The sequence below is a fragment of the Phocoena sinus genome, chromosome 19 (assembly GCF_008692025.1).
Source record: "Phocoena sinus isolate mPhoSin1 chromosome 19, mPhoSin1.pri, whole genome shotgun sequence".
Lineage (NCBI taxonomy): Eukaryota > Metazoa > Chordata > Mammalia > Artiodactyla > Phocoenidae > Phocoena > Phocoena sinus.
The window spans coordinates 5,869,464-5,887,319 of NC_045781.1; the positions used below are offsets into that span (position 1 = coordinate 5,869,464).

The following is a 17,856-nucleotide window of genomic DNA, read 5'->3' on the forward strand; positions in this document are numbered from 1 at the left end:
GAGTGGCCTTCGGGACTGGGTGGGGGGTGCTTTGGGGGTGGAGATGGGGGGAGGCCGGAGGAGTGGTTGCTAAGGTCCGGCAGGGCGCCTCACTACCCGGGAATGCGCCCCAGGGATCAGTGGGTCGTTATAACCCAGGCCGGGTGCCGGGAGCGGAGGCGTAGGCGGCTGCAGGACATCGGCGGCGGCGCTGGGAGCGGGTTCCCCACCCCCTACCTGGGGGACGTGGCAGGTGAGGGCTGGGGAGGCGGGGCATAGGAAGGGAGAGATGTCTTTGCGTTGGCTCTGGTCTGAGATGCATCCCCCATCCTCTTTCCATCCTCTCTCGGAGACTGGAGGATGCTGGATGTTGATTCTTTTGAAGTCTATAAGCCCTGAGTCTCAACTCATCTCAGCGCTCTGGGTGGGCCATGTCCTCGCGGTCCGTCTCTGCTCTGAGAAACAGGGAAGGGAAGAAGGTGGGGGTGGGTAAGGGTTCCCAGAATCACCTGGGCCTCCCCACTCTCTTTTCCTCCCCGCCCCACCCCCGCCAGGTGCAATGACCTTGGCGTTCACAGCACTGATTCTGGGGGTGACAGGTTCCCAGAATCCCAGTGTGTGCACGCAGGGTAACTGTGCATCGTGGGGCTGTCGGTGACTCTCTATGTGGCACTGGGGGAACACATGTGACTAGTTATGGCTCCAAGGCTGGGTGAATGTGAGTCTGTCTTTACTTGTGATTGTGTGTGGCTGTATGACTGCTACCGAGTGTGTGTGTGTGTGTGTGTGTGTGTGGTGCCTTTTCCCATACTGAGTGACCGTCTGTGACAGGTGTGACTACTCTTTGAGGCTGTAGATGTGATTGTGTGACCGGGTGTTTGTGCATTTAGGATGGTGTGTGTGTATCATTGACTGTGAGTGTTACCGTGTGCGGCTGCTTGGCTTTGTGTATGTATGACTGCTGGTTTCTGTCCCTGTGTGACAGGATTGTGTGTGACAAAAGTGCTTGGCACCATGAAAATGTGTGGCTAGGTGCTTTCGGGTAGCCGTTTGTGATTGTGTGATTGTGGCTGGGTGCAGGATTTTGTGTGGCTATCTTTGCAAACACGTGGCTGCTTGAGGGTCTGTGTATGGGTGACTGTATGTGACTGTGTGGCTGTAGTGGCTGTATGTGTGATGGTGCAGCGCTGTGTGTGTGTGTGGAGCGCCCATCCCTGCTGAGTGTGCAGACTGAGTGTGGAGAAGAGGCTGTCACCACGAGACAGTGGCTGTGTGAAGGTGGATGATGCTAGGTCACTTGCCCTGTGTCATGCTTGGTCCACTGAGTCTAACCTTGTCACATGCCACCATGCTGTGTGCAGAAGTGAGTGGCAGTCTCTACCCGTCTGCACACGAGGCATATATACGCAGGTCACTAAAACACTGTGTGTGAGTGAGTGAGATCATGTAAGGCTGCCCCCGAACGTGTGTACCTGGGAAGCGTGTGTACCACGAGGCAGAGCTGTGTGTGTAACCGTCCCTATGGAGACGACGCACGCCTCCCTGTGTAACTGTACGTGTGCACGTCTGTGACAGCCGTTGTGTGCCTGTTTCTTGGACTGTGTGCATAAATGAAGGCAGCAGCAAGGGTTTCACTTGTCTGGGTCCTCGGCAAGAATATAAACAAGTGAGCGCGTGAACAGACGATGGGGGAACCGGTGATGGGGTAGGAAATCTATGCCCCTATCTGCAGGTTTGTGTGAGGGAGAAGGGCAGGATAATTCAGGAGGAACATTTGTGTTCAAGAATTCGTAAAACAGCTCTGCTCTCCACCCCCCACCCCACGGGAGTCCCACGCCAGTCTCGGCACTTTTCCTGGTTCTGCTCCTCCAACTCTGGCCCAGCCCACAAGCTCTGACTCCGCCCCTTTTCCCCATCCATACCCCAAGTCCAGACTCTTATCTACAGTCAGGGATCCTTGAGCTGTGCCCCTCCCCCAAGAAAGGCCCAGCCTCTTTGGCTCTCCTCCTTTGGGCCAGGATCCACCTCCTGCCCTGACCACAGCTCCTCGAACCCAGCCCCTGCCTCTTCTCCCAAAGTCAGGGCTCTTTATAGGATCGACTCCTCCGCAGGACGCTGGCCTTGGCCCTGCCCAAGTTGATTTCAAGCCCCTCCCACATCTCAGGCTCTGCCGACTCTAGCCCAGACCCCATTCGCTAAGGCTTGACCCCCCCCTCCACCCTCACTTCTTAAAACGAGGTCCCGCCCCTAGAGCCCTGCCCGCCCGCCCCCGCCCCCGCCCCCCCCCCCCCCCCCCCCCCGCAACAAAAGCGCCCCTCGGGGGTCAGAATTCCTCTGGCTGGTCTCGCCTCTTGATTATAAGCCCCGCCCCCGAGTCCAAGCCCCGCTCCCGAGCTCTATTTCCGGCAACCCCCCCACCCCTATTTTCTGCCCCCAGAGCCTGTTCTCGCAAATGATGTTGCTTCCTGCGACAACTCCTCTGCCGTCGGGCCCTCCGGGAGCACCCAGGACCTCGGACCTGGGGCCGGGGAGAACACCCGGGCGTCTGACGGCACCAGCAGCCGCCTCGTGAATGGGACCGACTGCGAGAGGCCCAGCCAGCCGTGGCAGGGTGCGCTGTTGCTGGGACCCAGCAAGCTGTACTGCGGGGCCGTGTTGGTGGACTCGCAGTGGCTGCTCACGGCTGCCCACTGCCGAAAGCAGTGAGTGGGGGCTCCGAGAGGAGGGCTGAGGGGGGAAGGTTGGATGGGGGAATGGGGCATGGCGGTGGGGGGGGGGATGTGACGAGGATGGGTTTGGTCGTATGCTGATGGTTTGGGATTAAGATAGAATTAGGTTTGGCTCTAGAATTAGAGGTGGGTGGAGATTGGGATGGAGTGGAGATAAAAATGGAATTGGGATAGGGTGGGGCTTCGGAATAGACGTAGGATTGAAGATGGGGTTTGGATTAGAGTTATGGGTGGAGTTGGAGATGGTTGGCTTTGAGGTTGGGCATGGTTAGATAGAGCTGGGGTTGAGGGTGGTGGGTGGTTTCTGTGTGGGGAAAGGGTTAGGGTTAGCGCTGGGGACGGGATGGAGATGGGTTTGGAGTTGTGACTGGGAGGGTTGAAGATAAAGATGGTGCTGGGGATGGATTTGTGGATAGGGGTGAGATTGGGGTTGCGAGCAGGTTTGGCATTGGGGTTGACACTGGATATGGGGGTAAGGACCAGAGTCGGTCGTGATCGGCACCATCTTCCTCAGAGTTTTCAGAATCCGTCTTGGCCACCATTCCCTGTCACCCATCTATGAATCCAGGCAGCAGCTGTTTCAGGGGATCAAATCCATCCCCCACCCTGGCTCTTCCCCCACCCCGGCCACTCCAACGACCTCACGCTCATCAAACTGAACGAAAGAATCTGTGAGGCTCAACACGTCGGGCCATCAACGCCTCCCATTGTCCATCCGCTGGGACCAGCTGCTTGGCGTCTGGCTGGGAAAAGACCAGCAGTCCCCAGGGTGAGTGTCCAGGTCTCTTCCGCTGCCCACCTGTGTCTGCCTTCTCCCCCTCTCTGTCTCTGAGCACTCTGCCCCTTCCCATCGTCCTCCACCACTCACTGTGGCCCTTCCCCAAAGTCCTCCAGTGCTTGGACATCACTGTGCTAAGTGAGGACAGGTGCAAGACGGCCTATCCAAATCAGATAGATGACACCATGTCCTGTGCTGGTGACCAGGCCGGCAGAGCTCCTGCAAGGTAAGGCTAGAGACTTTTCCATTCATTCAGACACGCACTGAAACCAGCCGTGTCACCTGGAGCCTTGCTGTGTGCTGGGGACCCTGCGATGATCAGATCGGCGCTCACAGAGCTCATTCTGGAGCAGCGCTGTCCAGTAAAAATACAATGTGAGCCTTACGAGTAATCTTATTTGTTTTTTGTGGGGTTTTTTTTTTTCCCCCCACTGTGGGGCATGTGGGATCTTAGTTCCATGACCAGGGATGGACCCTGTGCCCCCTGCTGTGGAAGCACGGAGTCTTAACCACTGGACCGCCAGGGAAGTCCTTACATGTAATTTTAAACATTCCAGTAGCTACATGTAAAAAAAGTAAAAAACAGCTGAAATTGACTATTGTCATAATATACCCTATTTAATCCCATGTATCCCAAGTACCATCATTTCAAAAGGTAATTAATATAAAAGAATTATGAATGGAATGCTTTACATTCTTTTATTCTCATAGCAAGTCTTTGAAAGCCAGTGTGTATTTTTTTGTTTGTTTTTTTTTTTTCTTTTTTTTCTATTTTTTCTTTGTTTTTGGTTTGTTTGTACCAGTGAGTATTTTTACACTGACAGCATATCTCAATCTGGACTAGCCATGTTTCAGTGCTAAGGGCCCCATATAGCTAATGGCCACTGTATTAGCACAGGTCTCAAGGGAGAGATCAAGGCTGTGTTGTACAGAAGGGCAGGATGTGCCGTGAATAAAGATATCACATCTAAGGGCCACCCTTCATACAATATACATCGCAGTTTTGTCTTAGTTATTTTGGAACATTTCAGGCAGATGCAGTCTTAAGTGTCTCATTCCCATAAAATCTGTAGTGTGAAAGTTTTCTGACAAATGCTAGTAAAATATCTTAAAGAAGGAAAACAGAAACCCATGGTCGGTATTTTTAAACGAAAATATTTAATAGAGAGGATTGATCACAAAGTTGTTGGAATAGCAAAAAGGTTAAAAAAAATCCTACGGTCAGGAAACTGCATAAACAGGGTAATTTCAGAGAGTGGTAAGGGCTGTGCAGGAAATAAAACACAGTTTTATGAAAGCAAGTGATGGGGGGGCAGTATTTGGAAGGGTGATTGGGAAGGTCTCAGAGAGGTGGCATCGGAGCAGAGATTGAATGACGCAAAGGAGCCAGCCTTGCAAAGGTTAAGGGCAAGAAAAGCATGTGCAAAGGCCCTGAGGCAGGGAGGAGTTCGGCTGATTCAAAGAATAAAAAAAGAGCCAGCATGTTTGGGGGACAGGGGTTGAGGCTGGAGAGATGAGTGGGACCCAATGTCCAGCAAATATTTCTTCATCCCCAGTACGACCTTCTTTGTATTCTCACGGGAGCTTTATTTGTTGAGGATGACAGAAATTAAACTGTTACAGCTCAGGACCCTTCCCTGTATTCAGGTCCCCAAAGGGTCTAGAGGAATGTAAATTAACAAGCTCTCTGCTGGCAGGATGTATGTTTCAGTAATCTTGGTGTTTAGTAAGCTGTGGGCTCAGACAGCACTCCAGTCCCATTCTGATGGCTGGGAAAATCTCCCCACCCACCCCACTCACCCCCGCAAATCTTACAAATGTGACAGTTGCAGCAGCTCCCCAGATCGCCCAATTTAATCCGTGTCCCCACTTAACATTGGAAGCACCCACATCTGGAGAGAGGGATGGGTGGAGGGGTTTTTATCGGAAGAAAGCGAATCTGATTTGGATGTCAGCATTTTAAACCACTAGCCTTTCCGTAGCCAAGGGTAGTACCTTGCTTTTCTTTCCCTAGACCTCCAGTGGCTTTTTCATACCAGAGTGTGGTCTGGGTGTGGCCGCTAAAAGCAAGAAATAGTAATAATACTAATACTATAACACTAAGAGCAGTTAGCTAATTGCCAGACACTCTTTCTTTTTAATTTTATTTATTTAAAAAATAATTTTTTTTATTTTTGGCCGTGTTGGGTCTTCGTTTCTGTGCGAGGGCTTTCTCTAGTTGCGGTGAGCAGGGGCCACTCTTCACCGCGGGGCGCGGGCCTCTCACTATCGCGGCCTCTCTTGTTGCGGAGCACAGGCTCCAGACGCGCAGGCTCAGCGGCCATGGCTCACGGGCCCAGCCGCTCCGCGCCACGTGGGATCTTCCCAGACCGGGGCTCGAACCCGTGCTCCCTGCATCGGCAGGCGGACTCTCAACCACTGCGCCACCAGGGAAGCCCCCAGACACTCTTTTAAGTGTTTCCGATGCATCACTCAATTAACCTTCATTATTAACTCTATTTCACAGACGAGTAGCCAAGGCTCAGAGCAGTTAACTACCTGCCGAGCAAAAGAAACTCTGCAGGGATGCTGAACAAGGGCGAACAAAAGATGATGAGAGAAATGTTGAGATTTAGCGATCGGGGCAGCTAAGCTTTTTTTGCCTGGGGAAGAGTGTCTTGCATTATAATGGGGAGAGAAGCCAGGTTGTAGGTATTTTGCGTAAACGTAAATAAGAAATGACAGTAAAGAGTGCTGAGTATTATTACAGAAGGGTGGTTACAGGGAGCTATGGGGAATTAAGCACAGGTAACCTAAATTAGTCCAAGGGAGTGATTCTCAACCCCAGGGTAATTCTGACCCCCCAGGGCATGCATGGCAATGCCCGGAGATGTTTTTCATCATCGTTACCCGCTGTCTGGTGGGGAGGGAGGGGTTTCCTAGCATGTAGTGGGTAGAGGGATGCTGCCAAATGCCTTACAAAGCACAGGACACCCTCCCATAGCAAAGAATCATCTAGTCCCAACGTCGGCGGTGCCCAGGTTGAGAACCCCTCACCCAGGGGCTGAGAACTGCCTCTCTGCAAAAGTGAGGTATATGTACAAGGCGGATTGGTGTCAAGGACGGGTGAAGAGTGAGGAAGGGAAAGGAAGGGGTGTCCAGTAGGAGAAACACAATATTCAAAGGTTGGAGGGGAGAGTGAGAGAGAGAAGGAGGCAGAGACACACAATGAGGAAGACAGACGGAAAAGAGGTTGGGGGTTGGGTAGACAGGGACAGAGGGGGTTTCCAAAGGGTGAACGTGGGGTGAAATATTAATATTCTCTGTGTGTCTCTTTTTACATGTGTCTCCCTCGCTGTCATTGTCTGTGTCTCTATTCTTGCTGCCCTGGTCCTTCTTCATCTATATGACTCCCTCCCTCACCTCCCCACATCACCGCCTCTCTGTGCCCCTCTCTCTCCTCCCCGTGGTCTGCAGTGGTTCCCTCCAGGGCCTTGTGTCCTGGGGAGACTTTCCCTGCGCCCAGCCCAACAGACCCGGCGTCTACACCAACCTCTGCTGGTTCTCCAAGTGGATCCAGGACACTATCCAGTCTAATGCATGAGTCGTCCTAGGACCCGGCTTTCTGGCCTCCCTCGCCCCATGCAAGTCCCCACCCCTGCAGGGACCCCAACACTCCTTCCAGACACCACTTCCTTCCCCAAAATGTTGAGGTTGTTCATCTCTCCAGTGCCCCGCCCCCGGTCTCCTGGAATCAAGGTCCCCCTTCCCGGACAGTGGATGGACAGGTCCTTCTGGTCAGATCCTGAAGACAGTTCCCGTAATGACCGGGGCGAGAGTTGCACTGCACCTCTGTCTCCCCAGTGCTTCCTTCCTCAGGTCCAGAGTCCACCTTCTCTGCAGCTGTGACCCAAATCTGGTACCAGAAATAAAACGTCTGAGAAGTGGGCTCCGTGTGTGGTCTCTTCCTTGAACGGCCGGGCAGCCAGGGACAAGTCCCTCACCCCTCGGCACCGCTGTGTTCACTCTATTAGGTTATTTCACTTGCAGCAAACAGAGATTCACTCGATCTGCTTTTCATTTTATTCATAAATATTGATCGACTGCCAGGAATGTGTCCAGATGCCGGGGATATTGCAACGGGCAAAACAGAGGAAAATTCCTGCTGCGTGAAGCTCCCCCTGTAGTAGGGGAAGACAGACAATAAAAAAATAGGGCCTCCCTGGTGGCGCCGTGGTTGAGAGTCCGCCAGCTGATGCAGGGGACGCAGGTTCGTGCCCCGGTCCGGGAAGATCCCACATGCTGCGGAGCGGCTGGGCCCGTGAGCCATGGCCGCTGAGCCTGCGCGTCCGGAGCCTGTGCTCCGCAACGGGAGAGGCCACAGCGGTGAGAGGCCCGCGTACCGCAAAAAAAAAAAAAAAAAAAAAAAAGACAAATACATTATATACTATAATAAGTATGTGATATGAATAAAAGGAGAACAGGGCATGAGGAAAGAGGAGGAACGTTGAGGGGATGTATATTTACACTGGAAGGTCCGAAGGGTGCAGGAGAGCAGTAGCTACTCCGATCCCCACCCTCACCCCATCCCTGGTGGCACAGTGGTTGAGAGTCTGCCTGCCGATGCAGGGGACACGGTTTCGTGCCCCGGTGCGGGAAGATCCTACATGCCGCGGAGCGGCTGGGCCTGTGAGCCATGGCCGCTGAGCCTGCGTGTCCGGAGCCTGTGCTCCGCGGCGGGAGAGGCCACAGCAGTGAGAGGCCCGCATACCACAAAAAAAAAAAAGACAAATACATTATATGCTATAATAAGTATGTGATATGAGTAAAAGGAGAACAGGGCATGAGGAAAGAGGAGGAACGTTGGGGGGTTGTATATTTACCCTGGGAGGTCCGAAGGGTGCCGGCGAGCAGTAGCTACTCCGACCCCCACCCTCACCCCAAGATGACCACATCCTAATCCCTGGAACCTGTGAATGTGTGACTTTATATGGCAAAGGGACTTTGCAGCTGTGATTAAATTAAGGATCTTGAGAGGGAGAGACCAGTAGAATCCAAAGTGTCCTTATAAGAAGGAGGCAGGATAGGGGGTCAAAATGAGAGAGAGATTGGATGATGCTATACTGATGACTTTGAAGATGAAGGAAGGGGCCACGAGCCCAGGCATGTAGGTGGCCTCTAGGTAATGAAAAGGGCACAGAAATGGATTCTCCCCTAGAGCCCCCAGAAGGAATTCAGCCCTTCCCGTCAATGCCTTGATTTTAGCCCAGTGAGACAACATTTTGGACGTCTGACCTCCAGAACAATACGACAGTAAATTTGTGTTGTAAGCCACTACATTTGTGATAATTTGTTACAGCAGCAACAGGAGACTAACATGAAGGGCCTCTCAGAGGAGGTGTCATTTGAGCTGAGACGTCTGGGATGAAAAGGGACTAGCCCCGTGAATGGTGTCCCAGATAGGAGGACAAGTGAAAAGGCTGGGCATTTCTCAGGACGCAAAGAAGACCAACATACCTGGAAGCTGGTTGGTTTGTTTTCCTAAAAGGTTGGGAAGCCACCAGAGGTTTTAAAGCCAGATGGTGACGTGAGCTAAGAAGATCATTCTGGCTCTTGGTGGAGAACAAAATGGAGCTGCTTATTGGCCAGAGTTGAAAAGGGAGGTGCGTTAACAACAGACTATCCATGACTTGCATTTGGAAAATGTCAGGACAGAAGCAGCTGCCTCTGGGATCCTTCACTCTTCCTCCACGTGACCTTGCTTTCACGGTCTCTCTCTTCTCATTTCCTGCAAGGGGCATCCTCTATTTTCCATCGTCCCCCTGATAACTGGCTCCAGTGATTGGCTTGTCTTATTTCACAGTCGAGAGAGAGAAAAAACCTGATTGGATGCTCACGGGAGGTGCTGACTCTGGGTCCAGTCAGCTATGGCCAAGGAGGTGGGGCCGCCTCGTGCAGGTGGAGCCTCCAGTCACCCTTCCAGCAGCAGCAGCAGCGCTCAGTCAAGGAAAAGGACACAACCGGAGGCACGAGTTTCAGTCTTCAGGATCCAGATGTCAGTATTTTATGCGTCAGGTTCACCCAGATTTTCATCTAGAGTTGTAAACATTTCCTTCTCACTGTTGCCAGGTATATTATTTTGTAAATGTACTTCCATTTATTTACCCATTTTAACGGTGAACAGGCATCTGAATAGTTTCTAGTTTCTTCAACAGTTTTAAACCATTTGACTTTTTCCTAATGTAACGTTTGCTAAAACTATGGTGAAAACAGTTTAGGAGAAGCAGTGTACCCCCTTCCCGTGCTTATCCCTCCTGATGACAGAACCCAGAAGCATCCTGGATCGGGTTTAGGCTCAAGGGTGAGCAGGGCATCAGAAGGGAAGTGTGTGGGCCAGGAGGCGGAAATTGTGGGTTGTGAACTTGTCTGACTCAGCACGGAGCCAGCTGGGCAAAACTGAGACGTCGTCATCATTCTCTGCACTGCATTGCCACCTGAGACCATCTGTTGCTCGGGGTGGCACGTGACCTAAATAAAAATGTTCACCAGGTGGCCACGTGATCCAGTTCTAAGCAGTAAGACATAAGCTGAAGTGTGATAGATAACTTGGGTTGGAGCTATAGACAGGAGGACAGACTGGGGAGGAATGTAAAGATACATGCAAACAATAGTCAGTGTTCTAGTTCTGGGCCTGGATGTTGGGTTCACAGATATTTATTATTTGTTGAAATCAATGAATGAATAACTAAGTAAAATAAAAGAGGGTCATGCATGGTTCAGTGTTTAAAAAACACTGAAAACAGCTGGGTTTTCCTGGGAGGCTTTTGTTTTGCCGATAAAAGGGAGAGCATTATGTTTGGTCCTTCCCTCTCTTCTCACCTGGCATGTAGGTGCCCGAGGTAGACCAGCCACTTTGAGGATAAAAGCCACAAATAAAGATTCGATTGTGGGATTTCCCTGGTGGTGCAGTGGTTAAGAATCCGCCTGCCAATGCAGGGGACACAGGTTCGAGCCCTGGTCTGGGAAGATGCCACATGCCCACGTAGCAGCTAAGCCCGTGCGCCACAACTACTGAGCCTGCGCTCTAGGGCCAGTGAGCCAAAACAACTGAGCCCACATGCCACGACTACTGAAGCCCGTGCACCTAGAGCCCGTGCTCCACAACAAGAGAAGCCACTGCAATGAGAAGCCAGCACACTGCAAGGAAGAGTAGCCCCTGCTCGCTGCAACTAGAGAAACCCACTCACAGCACAAAAGACTCAATGCAGCCAAAAATAAATAAATAAACTTATTTAAAAAAAAAAAGATTCGATCGCAAGAAGCAAGAGGAAGCCTGCATTGTTGACAACTTACTTAAGTACCTGCTCCAGGCATGGACTTCCAACATCCGGGCTCAAAACAGAGAGAATAAACCTCAGGTGTCTGGGCTACTGGAGTTGGTTTTCAGTATGCTGGTACAGAGGAAATGGTGGGGGAAATAAAGTTTCTAGGAACTAAATGCTGAGCTAAGACACTGCGCACACTTTCCTTGGCAGGTTTGACTTTCCCCTCCTGGGTGAGGGTGTGTCTTTTCCAATGAGGAGACTGGCTCCAGAACCAGGATGAGACAGGTGTCAGTAAATAGTTTCCATTAAGGGTGGAGAGAATCAGTGTGTTTCCTGCGTGGTGATGTAAGCGGTGAGAATAGGGCTGTGGTGGTGCAAGAAATAAGCTTCTTGCCCTACTAGACATTAAGACATACTACAAAACAAAATTAATGTATTTTTTAAAGTGGGGTATTAGTGCAAGAGCAGACAAATAGATCAGTGACGCACAGCAAGAGCTCAGAAAGAGGCCCATGGGAACTCAGTGTCATTTTATATACTCTCTCTATAAAATATGTTAAAGTAGCAACTCAAAGTAATGGAGGAAGAAGGTACACTTAATAAATGGTGTTGAGAAAACTGGCTCACGGGACTTCCCTGGTGGTGCAGTGTTAAGACTCTGAGCTCCCAAGGCAGGGGTCAGGGTTCGATCCCTGGCCAGGGAACTAGCTCCCACATGCATGCCGCAAGTAAGAGTTCACATGCCACAACTAAGGAGCCAGTGAGCCACAACTAAGGAGCCCTTGAGCCACAATGAAGGAGCCCACGTGCCGCAACTAAGGAGCTGGTGAGCTGCAAAAGGAAGAAAGCAGGAAAGAAAACTGGCTCACTGTGAGGGGAAAGCTAAATGCAGATTCCTCTCTGACACCACACATGAAAGTGGACTCTAGAAGTATTAAAGACCAATATGGGAAAGATAACACTTATAAGGTCAATAGAAAAAAGAATCAAGGAGCATATCTTTGAATCTCTGTGACAGGGAATGACTTCTTAAGACTTCAAAAGCACAGGTCATAGGACAAAACATTGATTAGGTTCATTATGTCAAAACTAAGAATTTAGGTTTAAAGGAAGGTAAGACAGACCATTAATAGGCATTTGTCAGAATGGGAGAAATTATTTGTAATATCAAAAATGGACAAGGGACCGATACCTGTAATAGGCAAGAAGCACCTGTGAAATGATAAGAAGAAAGATGGACACCCTTTGGGGAACATGGGTAAAGGATATGAATAGGCAATTTGTAGAAAAGCTATGCACATGAGGGGGGATGTTCAAAACTCATTAGTTATCCGAGAAATGTATATTGAAACAAGGAGAACTACTCTACACCCATTAGGGTGGAGAAGATTAGAAGAATGGATAGAGTCAAGTGTTGTTAGGGATGTACACATATAAGAATGTTCAGGTACCACTTGGGTAAGGATGGTGCTTTCAATTCTGAGGAAGGGTCTGGCACTACTTCATTAAATTAAGTATACTCACACCTGGTGACTCAGCCATCTCTCTACTGGTTATACATCCCAAAGAGATTCTTATACCCACAAGTGGACACATACAAGGATATGACTTGTAGTGTCCTTTGCGGTGTCTGGGAGTTGGTAGCCAAAGAGTGTCCATCCCGAGGGAGGTTTTTGGGTGAAAGTGTGGACACCCTCCATGGAGTCCCTGCAGCGGGGCAGATGTATAAACACAAACAGCATGGATGGGTCTTAAAAACACGGTGCCTGTTTGAAAAGCAACTCGGAAGAGAATGAGATGTGTAATCCAGGGCCGATTACATACATTAAAATTACACACACATAAAAACCACACTATATATTTTGTAAGACTGGGGGGGGGGGTGGGAAGAAGGAAGGGAGGATGAGAAGGAAGGAAGGAAGGGAAGAAGGAAGGATAAAAGAGGGACTCTGTACAAACCGGTGATGATAATGTTGATAGATGATATTCAACCTCTGACCTAAGGTCTAAAGGGAGTAAAAAATAACCTTGTCAAATTGTCAAGCCACATCTTGCATGAACACGGTCCAGGGGCAGAGCCCCTTCTGCAAGGCTAGGGAAGCTGTGTGTGTGTTGTGTGTTTCTACTCACCGTGGCCACCTTCTGATATTATTGTATATCCCTAACTTGTTAAATCCGATGCCTTATCTAACCCGACAGGGCTGATTCTTGCTCGATCGCCCCCGCCCCCAACACACACACCAAATGCACAGAAGTGGCTCAGGATATCGGAGAGGCGGAGACTAAGGGCAAAAAGTGTCATCGGGTGTGTCTCAGAAAGCCGGTGTGTCCTCCACCCGGTGTCCTGACTCTTGAGGTGCCTGATCTTGGCTAGAAACCGAGGTCAGGGAGTGGCCCCAATTTTGGTGGTGGAAGGACGCCACACACCAGATAAGCATCTAACTATTGGCGACAGAGAGGCTGGCAGTGGGTTACCTTTTATTAGGAATAATAATGATAGTGATGAGGGTGACAGCTACCATTTACTGAGCACTAGATACCTCACTGCATTCACTGCATGCCTTGTCCATCCGGTTCTGACAGCAGCCTCTCAGGAGCGAGGCTCTCAGCAAGTCGGGAGGCTGAGGGGCAGTGAGGTTGGATGAATTTGGCTCAATTTCTGCAGCTGGTACCTGGCAGAGCCAGGATGTGAATCGAGGGAGTAAGAGTCCTAAGGTGATGCCTGAAACCTCAGTGCGTTTGAGCCAACAAAAGCAGAGGGACATAGGGCCAAGGCAAGGGAGAAGTGTGATGATGGCAGGGGGGAGGGGAGAAAGAGAGGAGGGGAGAGAGACTGAGACCTTTAAAGAAAGAGAGGCTAGAAGAGATTTAAAGACAGATATACACAGATTAAAGAGGAGAGAAGCCAGCCCTTTGGGGAACCTTAAATAGAGACTAAAACAGAACTACAGAGAAGAGTCCTGAAGAAGGACTTAGGGAGATGGAGAGACGGTCTCAGTAAGATAGAGACAGATAGATAGATAGATAGAGGATAGATAGACAGTAGATTGACAGACAGATGATGGTTAGTTAGAGGAAAGAGACAGAGACAGACACAAAGAGACAGGGACAGAGAGAAAGGTAGGAAGTATTCCTACAGTGAGAGTTTTAAGGGTGGGGGCAATCCTGGACCCCGGATTTCCTTTGCCGACCCTGATCTAGCTCTCCCTGCACTTCCAGATGCCTAAGTGCCCCCCGAACCCTGTGGCCTTGCCGCCAGACCTCCAGAGCCCCCACCTCTTTTCCCCCAGGCCCTGGGCTGAGTACCCCATGGGTAGTGTCCGTCCCGTCGGAAAGAGGTGACGGATGCTGCAGATCTGCATCTGCTTCCTGTTCTGTACCCGTGGGCTACCATGAGCATCAAAGGAGAGAATGCACGTAAAGACAAGTGCAAAGAGCCTGGCACAGAAGGAGCACGTAAAAACAGTTGTTTCTGTAATGATTATAAACATTATTACTGTTGTCCTGGAGCTCCCTAAGCTGCCCGCACAATTGCGAAGACAGTCATTGATACTTAAGCCCACGCCTATCAGCATCCCCTGGGTGCTGTTCTAAGAGTAAATTTTTTTTATAACATCTTTATTGGAGTATAATTGCTTTACAATGGTGTGTTAGTTTCTGCTTTATGACGGAGCGAATCAGCTATACATATACATAAATTCCTATATTTCCTCTTTCTTGCGTCTCCCTCCCACCCTCCCTATCCCACCCCTCCAGGCGGTCACAGAGCACCGAGCTGATCTCCCTGTGCTATGCGGCTGCTTCCCACTAGCTATCGGTTTCACATTTGGTCGTGTATGTATGTCCGTGCCACTCTCTCACTTCGTCCCAGCTTCCCCTTCCCCCTCCCCGTGTCCTCAAGTCCATCCGGGCGCCTCCTCAGACCAACTGAATCAGGAGTTGCAAGTTAGCAACACCGCCTGGTGATCCATGTGCGTGATCAAGTCTGAGGGGCGCCACCAAGCTTCCAGGAAGAAGGAATTTTAAACCCGAGGTATTAGACTCCACCATTTGCTCCACGGCGCCACCTTCAGGCCCATTGAAGAACTGACTTGGGAAAGCCGTGAACGTGGCAGGACATCTGGCGTCCCACCACCCTGGGTGCCAGTTCCTGGGCCAACTTTGAGCAAGTTACCCGACCTGTCTGAGCCGTGGATGGATCAAACTTCTTACGTGTAACACCGAGGTGACAGTTCCACCTCTTGCACAGTGCCTTGCCCCAGAGCTGGTGCAGAAAAAAGCGTTCTACCACTTTGAGGATGCATCCCTGTTTCCAAGACAGAGCCTAGACATAAGTTAGGAGACAGGCCACTGAATCCATAGTATTAGGGTTAAATTGTGTCCCCCCCGCAAAGATAGGTCGAGGTCCTAATCCCCAGTACCTCAGAATGTGACCGTATTTGGAAATAGGGTCATTGCAGATGTAATTAGTTAAGATGAGTTCAAAGTGATGTAAGGTGGACCCTAACCCAATATAACTGTGAAGACAATGTGAAGACAGGCACACAGAGGAGAATGCCACGTGAAGACGGAGGCAGATGTCGCAAGGATGCAGCTGCAAGCCGGGGAGCGCCAAAGATTGCCAGCCACCAGCAGAAGCTGGAAGAAGCAAGGAAAGATTCTACCCAGAGTCTCAGAGGGAGAACAGCCTTGCAGACACCTCGACTTCGGACTTCTGGCCTTCAGAACTGATTTCTCTTATTTTAAGCCACGCAGTTTGTGGTACTTTATTACAGCAGCCCTAGAAAATGAATACACATGGGAAGGTTGATCGTCTATGGAAGTTAGATAAGGGCATTAGAAAATATATCAAGATCCCTTTTCTTGAGAGGAAGAAATCAAAGGTAGGTCTACTTTACAACAGAAGATACACAAATGGCCAATAAGAACATGAAAAGATCTCAACATCTTTAATCATGAGAGAAGTGCAACTTAAAACCACCATCAGACAGACGTTCATAGCAGCTTTATTTGTAGCAGTCCCAGACTGGAAGCAGCCCAGGTGTCCAGCAACAGGAGAAAGGATAAACAAACTGTGGATATGCCTCAGTAATTAAAAAGAACAAATTACTGCTACCTAAGTGAATCTCAAGGTGAAAAACCCTTACACACACAGTACATACCTGTATCTCCATTTATATGATGAACAAGCAAAACTAACCTATGGTAGAAAGAAATCAGAAGGCTGCTTGCCTCTTGGGTGGAGGTGGGGATTGTCTGGGAACTGGCATGAGGTGATGATAAATGTTCTACATACTGATAGGGGTTTGAGTCACACAGGTGTGTACATTTGTCAAAGCTCCCTGAAAAGTACAGCTTAAGTTTTGTACATTTCATTGTATATGAATTTTCCCTTAGAAAAGAAACATAAACAGAGTCTAACTTATAGTAAATGACATACATATATATTTGAGAGTTTAGGAAGAAGTGTACAGATGTCTGTGACTTACCATGAAACGCATCAATAACAAGACAGGTGGATGGATGGATGGGTGGAAGGTCAACACGTGATAAAGCAAGTATGGTGAATTGTGAATGGTGGAATCTAGGTAGCAGGTAAATGGGTGTTTGCTATGAACAGCGAGGGAGGGAGTCACAGAGAGGATAGAGAAGGCTCCAGAATGCGTGGCTGACGCAGACACAGACACACTGGACTGTCGTAAACACCTCTCTGCTTCCCTGCACTGTTCTCTGTGTTTGCCTGTGCCCTGTTCTGCCCTTCCTCACAGCAAACAGAGGGGCTTTGCAGGGAAGGAGGTGCTTTTTTTTCCCCCTGCAGATCAGCAGCATGGATTGTTAGGCTGAGTTGAGCCTGCCGTGGAGTTTGGTGATGGGGCTGGACCTGCTGGATGATAATGCGGGTTATGGTTAATTTGACCAAGTAGAGGCAGGTCGCTCTCTGGAACGGCTGCACCCCCCCTCAGCCCACCAGCAAAACTTGAGGATTCCTGCAGTTCACATTGCCGCTGCTCAGCTTTACTCAGCCTTCCCTGGCGATCGAATAGGTGTCAAATAATACCCTGCCACGTTAAACTCGTGCTTCTGAAATCGTTCATGGTTTTGAGCCTTTCTCCACCTGCTTGCTAGCTAAAAATGTAGCTTTTAACTTTCGCAAGCCATGAAATATTCTGAAGTGATCACTGTAAGAGCTGTAGTCATCCAGAACAAACATGTGAACAGAGTCTGCATAATTGTCACCTTCACTAAAGGTTCACATTCTATAGGTGATAACAGAGAACCTGCAGAGGTCCAAGCTGATAGCTATCCAGGAGTTAAGTCACTGGAGATGAATACACTTGGCTTAACCGGGGACTTTGTCCCACTGGGCAAAATTAGTGTTGTGTGGCCGTTGTGGTTTTCCTTCAAAGCTTTATAACTGATGGGAATATATTTTTTTAACTGTCTACCTTATCTTTCCCACAAAGGAGGACACCCACATCAGAGCTCTGTATCCTCAGAGGCACCTGTGTCATCTTTTTCTTCCTAAATGTTCTCGTTAGGTCCCAGGATACCGTGTGGCCTGAGGTTTTCTTTCATCGCAATTTAGGCTGAAGCTTCAAGAGCATTTGAAGCTTATCGTGTTCTATTTCCTTGGGGGCAAAAGGAAATAGAACATATTCAGCCCAGGCGAAATCCTGGAGACCTCTGGAAATAGGACAGAAGGAAGAGGTGGGTTGATTCTACTCTTGAGTTCAAAGCTGATCTTGGTTCTGAAAGCTGTGGGTCTTCGTGTGTGTGTGTGTGTGAGTGTGAAAGAGGGCATGGGTGTGTATGGATGTGTGGGAGTGGTTTTGTGTGCGTGAGAGTGTGTTACCGTTAATGTGTGAGTGAGCATGAGAGAGTGTGTGAGAGTATGAGTGTGTGTGAGTGTGTGTGAGTGTGTGTGTGTGTTCTATGCAGGTCTGTGACTTTGTGTGTGGGTCTGTGTATGAATGTGAGATTTGCAGGAGCGAGCGTGAGACTGCGTGTGAGTCTGCGTGTGTCTGGGTGAGCTGCTGTGAGAGTGCATGCTGTGTGAGTGGTGTGT

At 49.7% G+C, this 17,856-nt stretch overlaps 1 protein-coding gene across 1 annotated transcript; it reads left to right on the top strand.

Moving 5' to 3' along the window:
- Positions 1–102: 102 nt before the first annotated feature.
- Positions 103–7,367, top strand: KLK5 (kallikrein related peptidase 5). Its single transcript, XM_032613367.1, is given in 8 exon segments — positions 103–232; positions 534–578; positions 2,417–2,681; positions 3,223–3,319; positions 3,322–3,403; positions 3,406–3,477; positions 3,565–3,703; positions 6,811–7,367. Coding segments are annotated over 8 exon segments (1,089 nt in total). The 3' UTR covers positions 7,070–7,367.
- Positions 7,368–17,856: the final 10,489 nt, after the last annotated feature.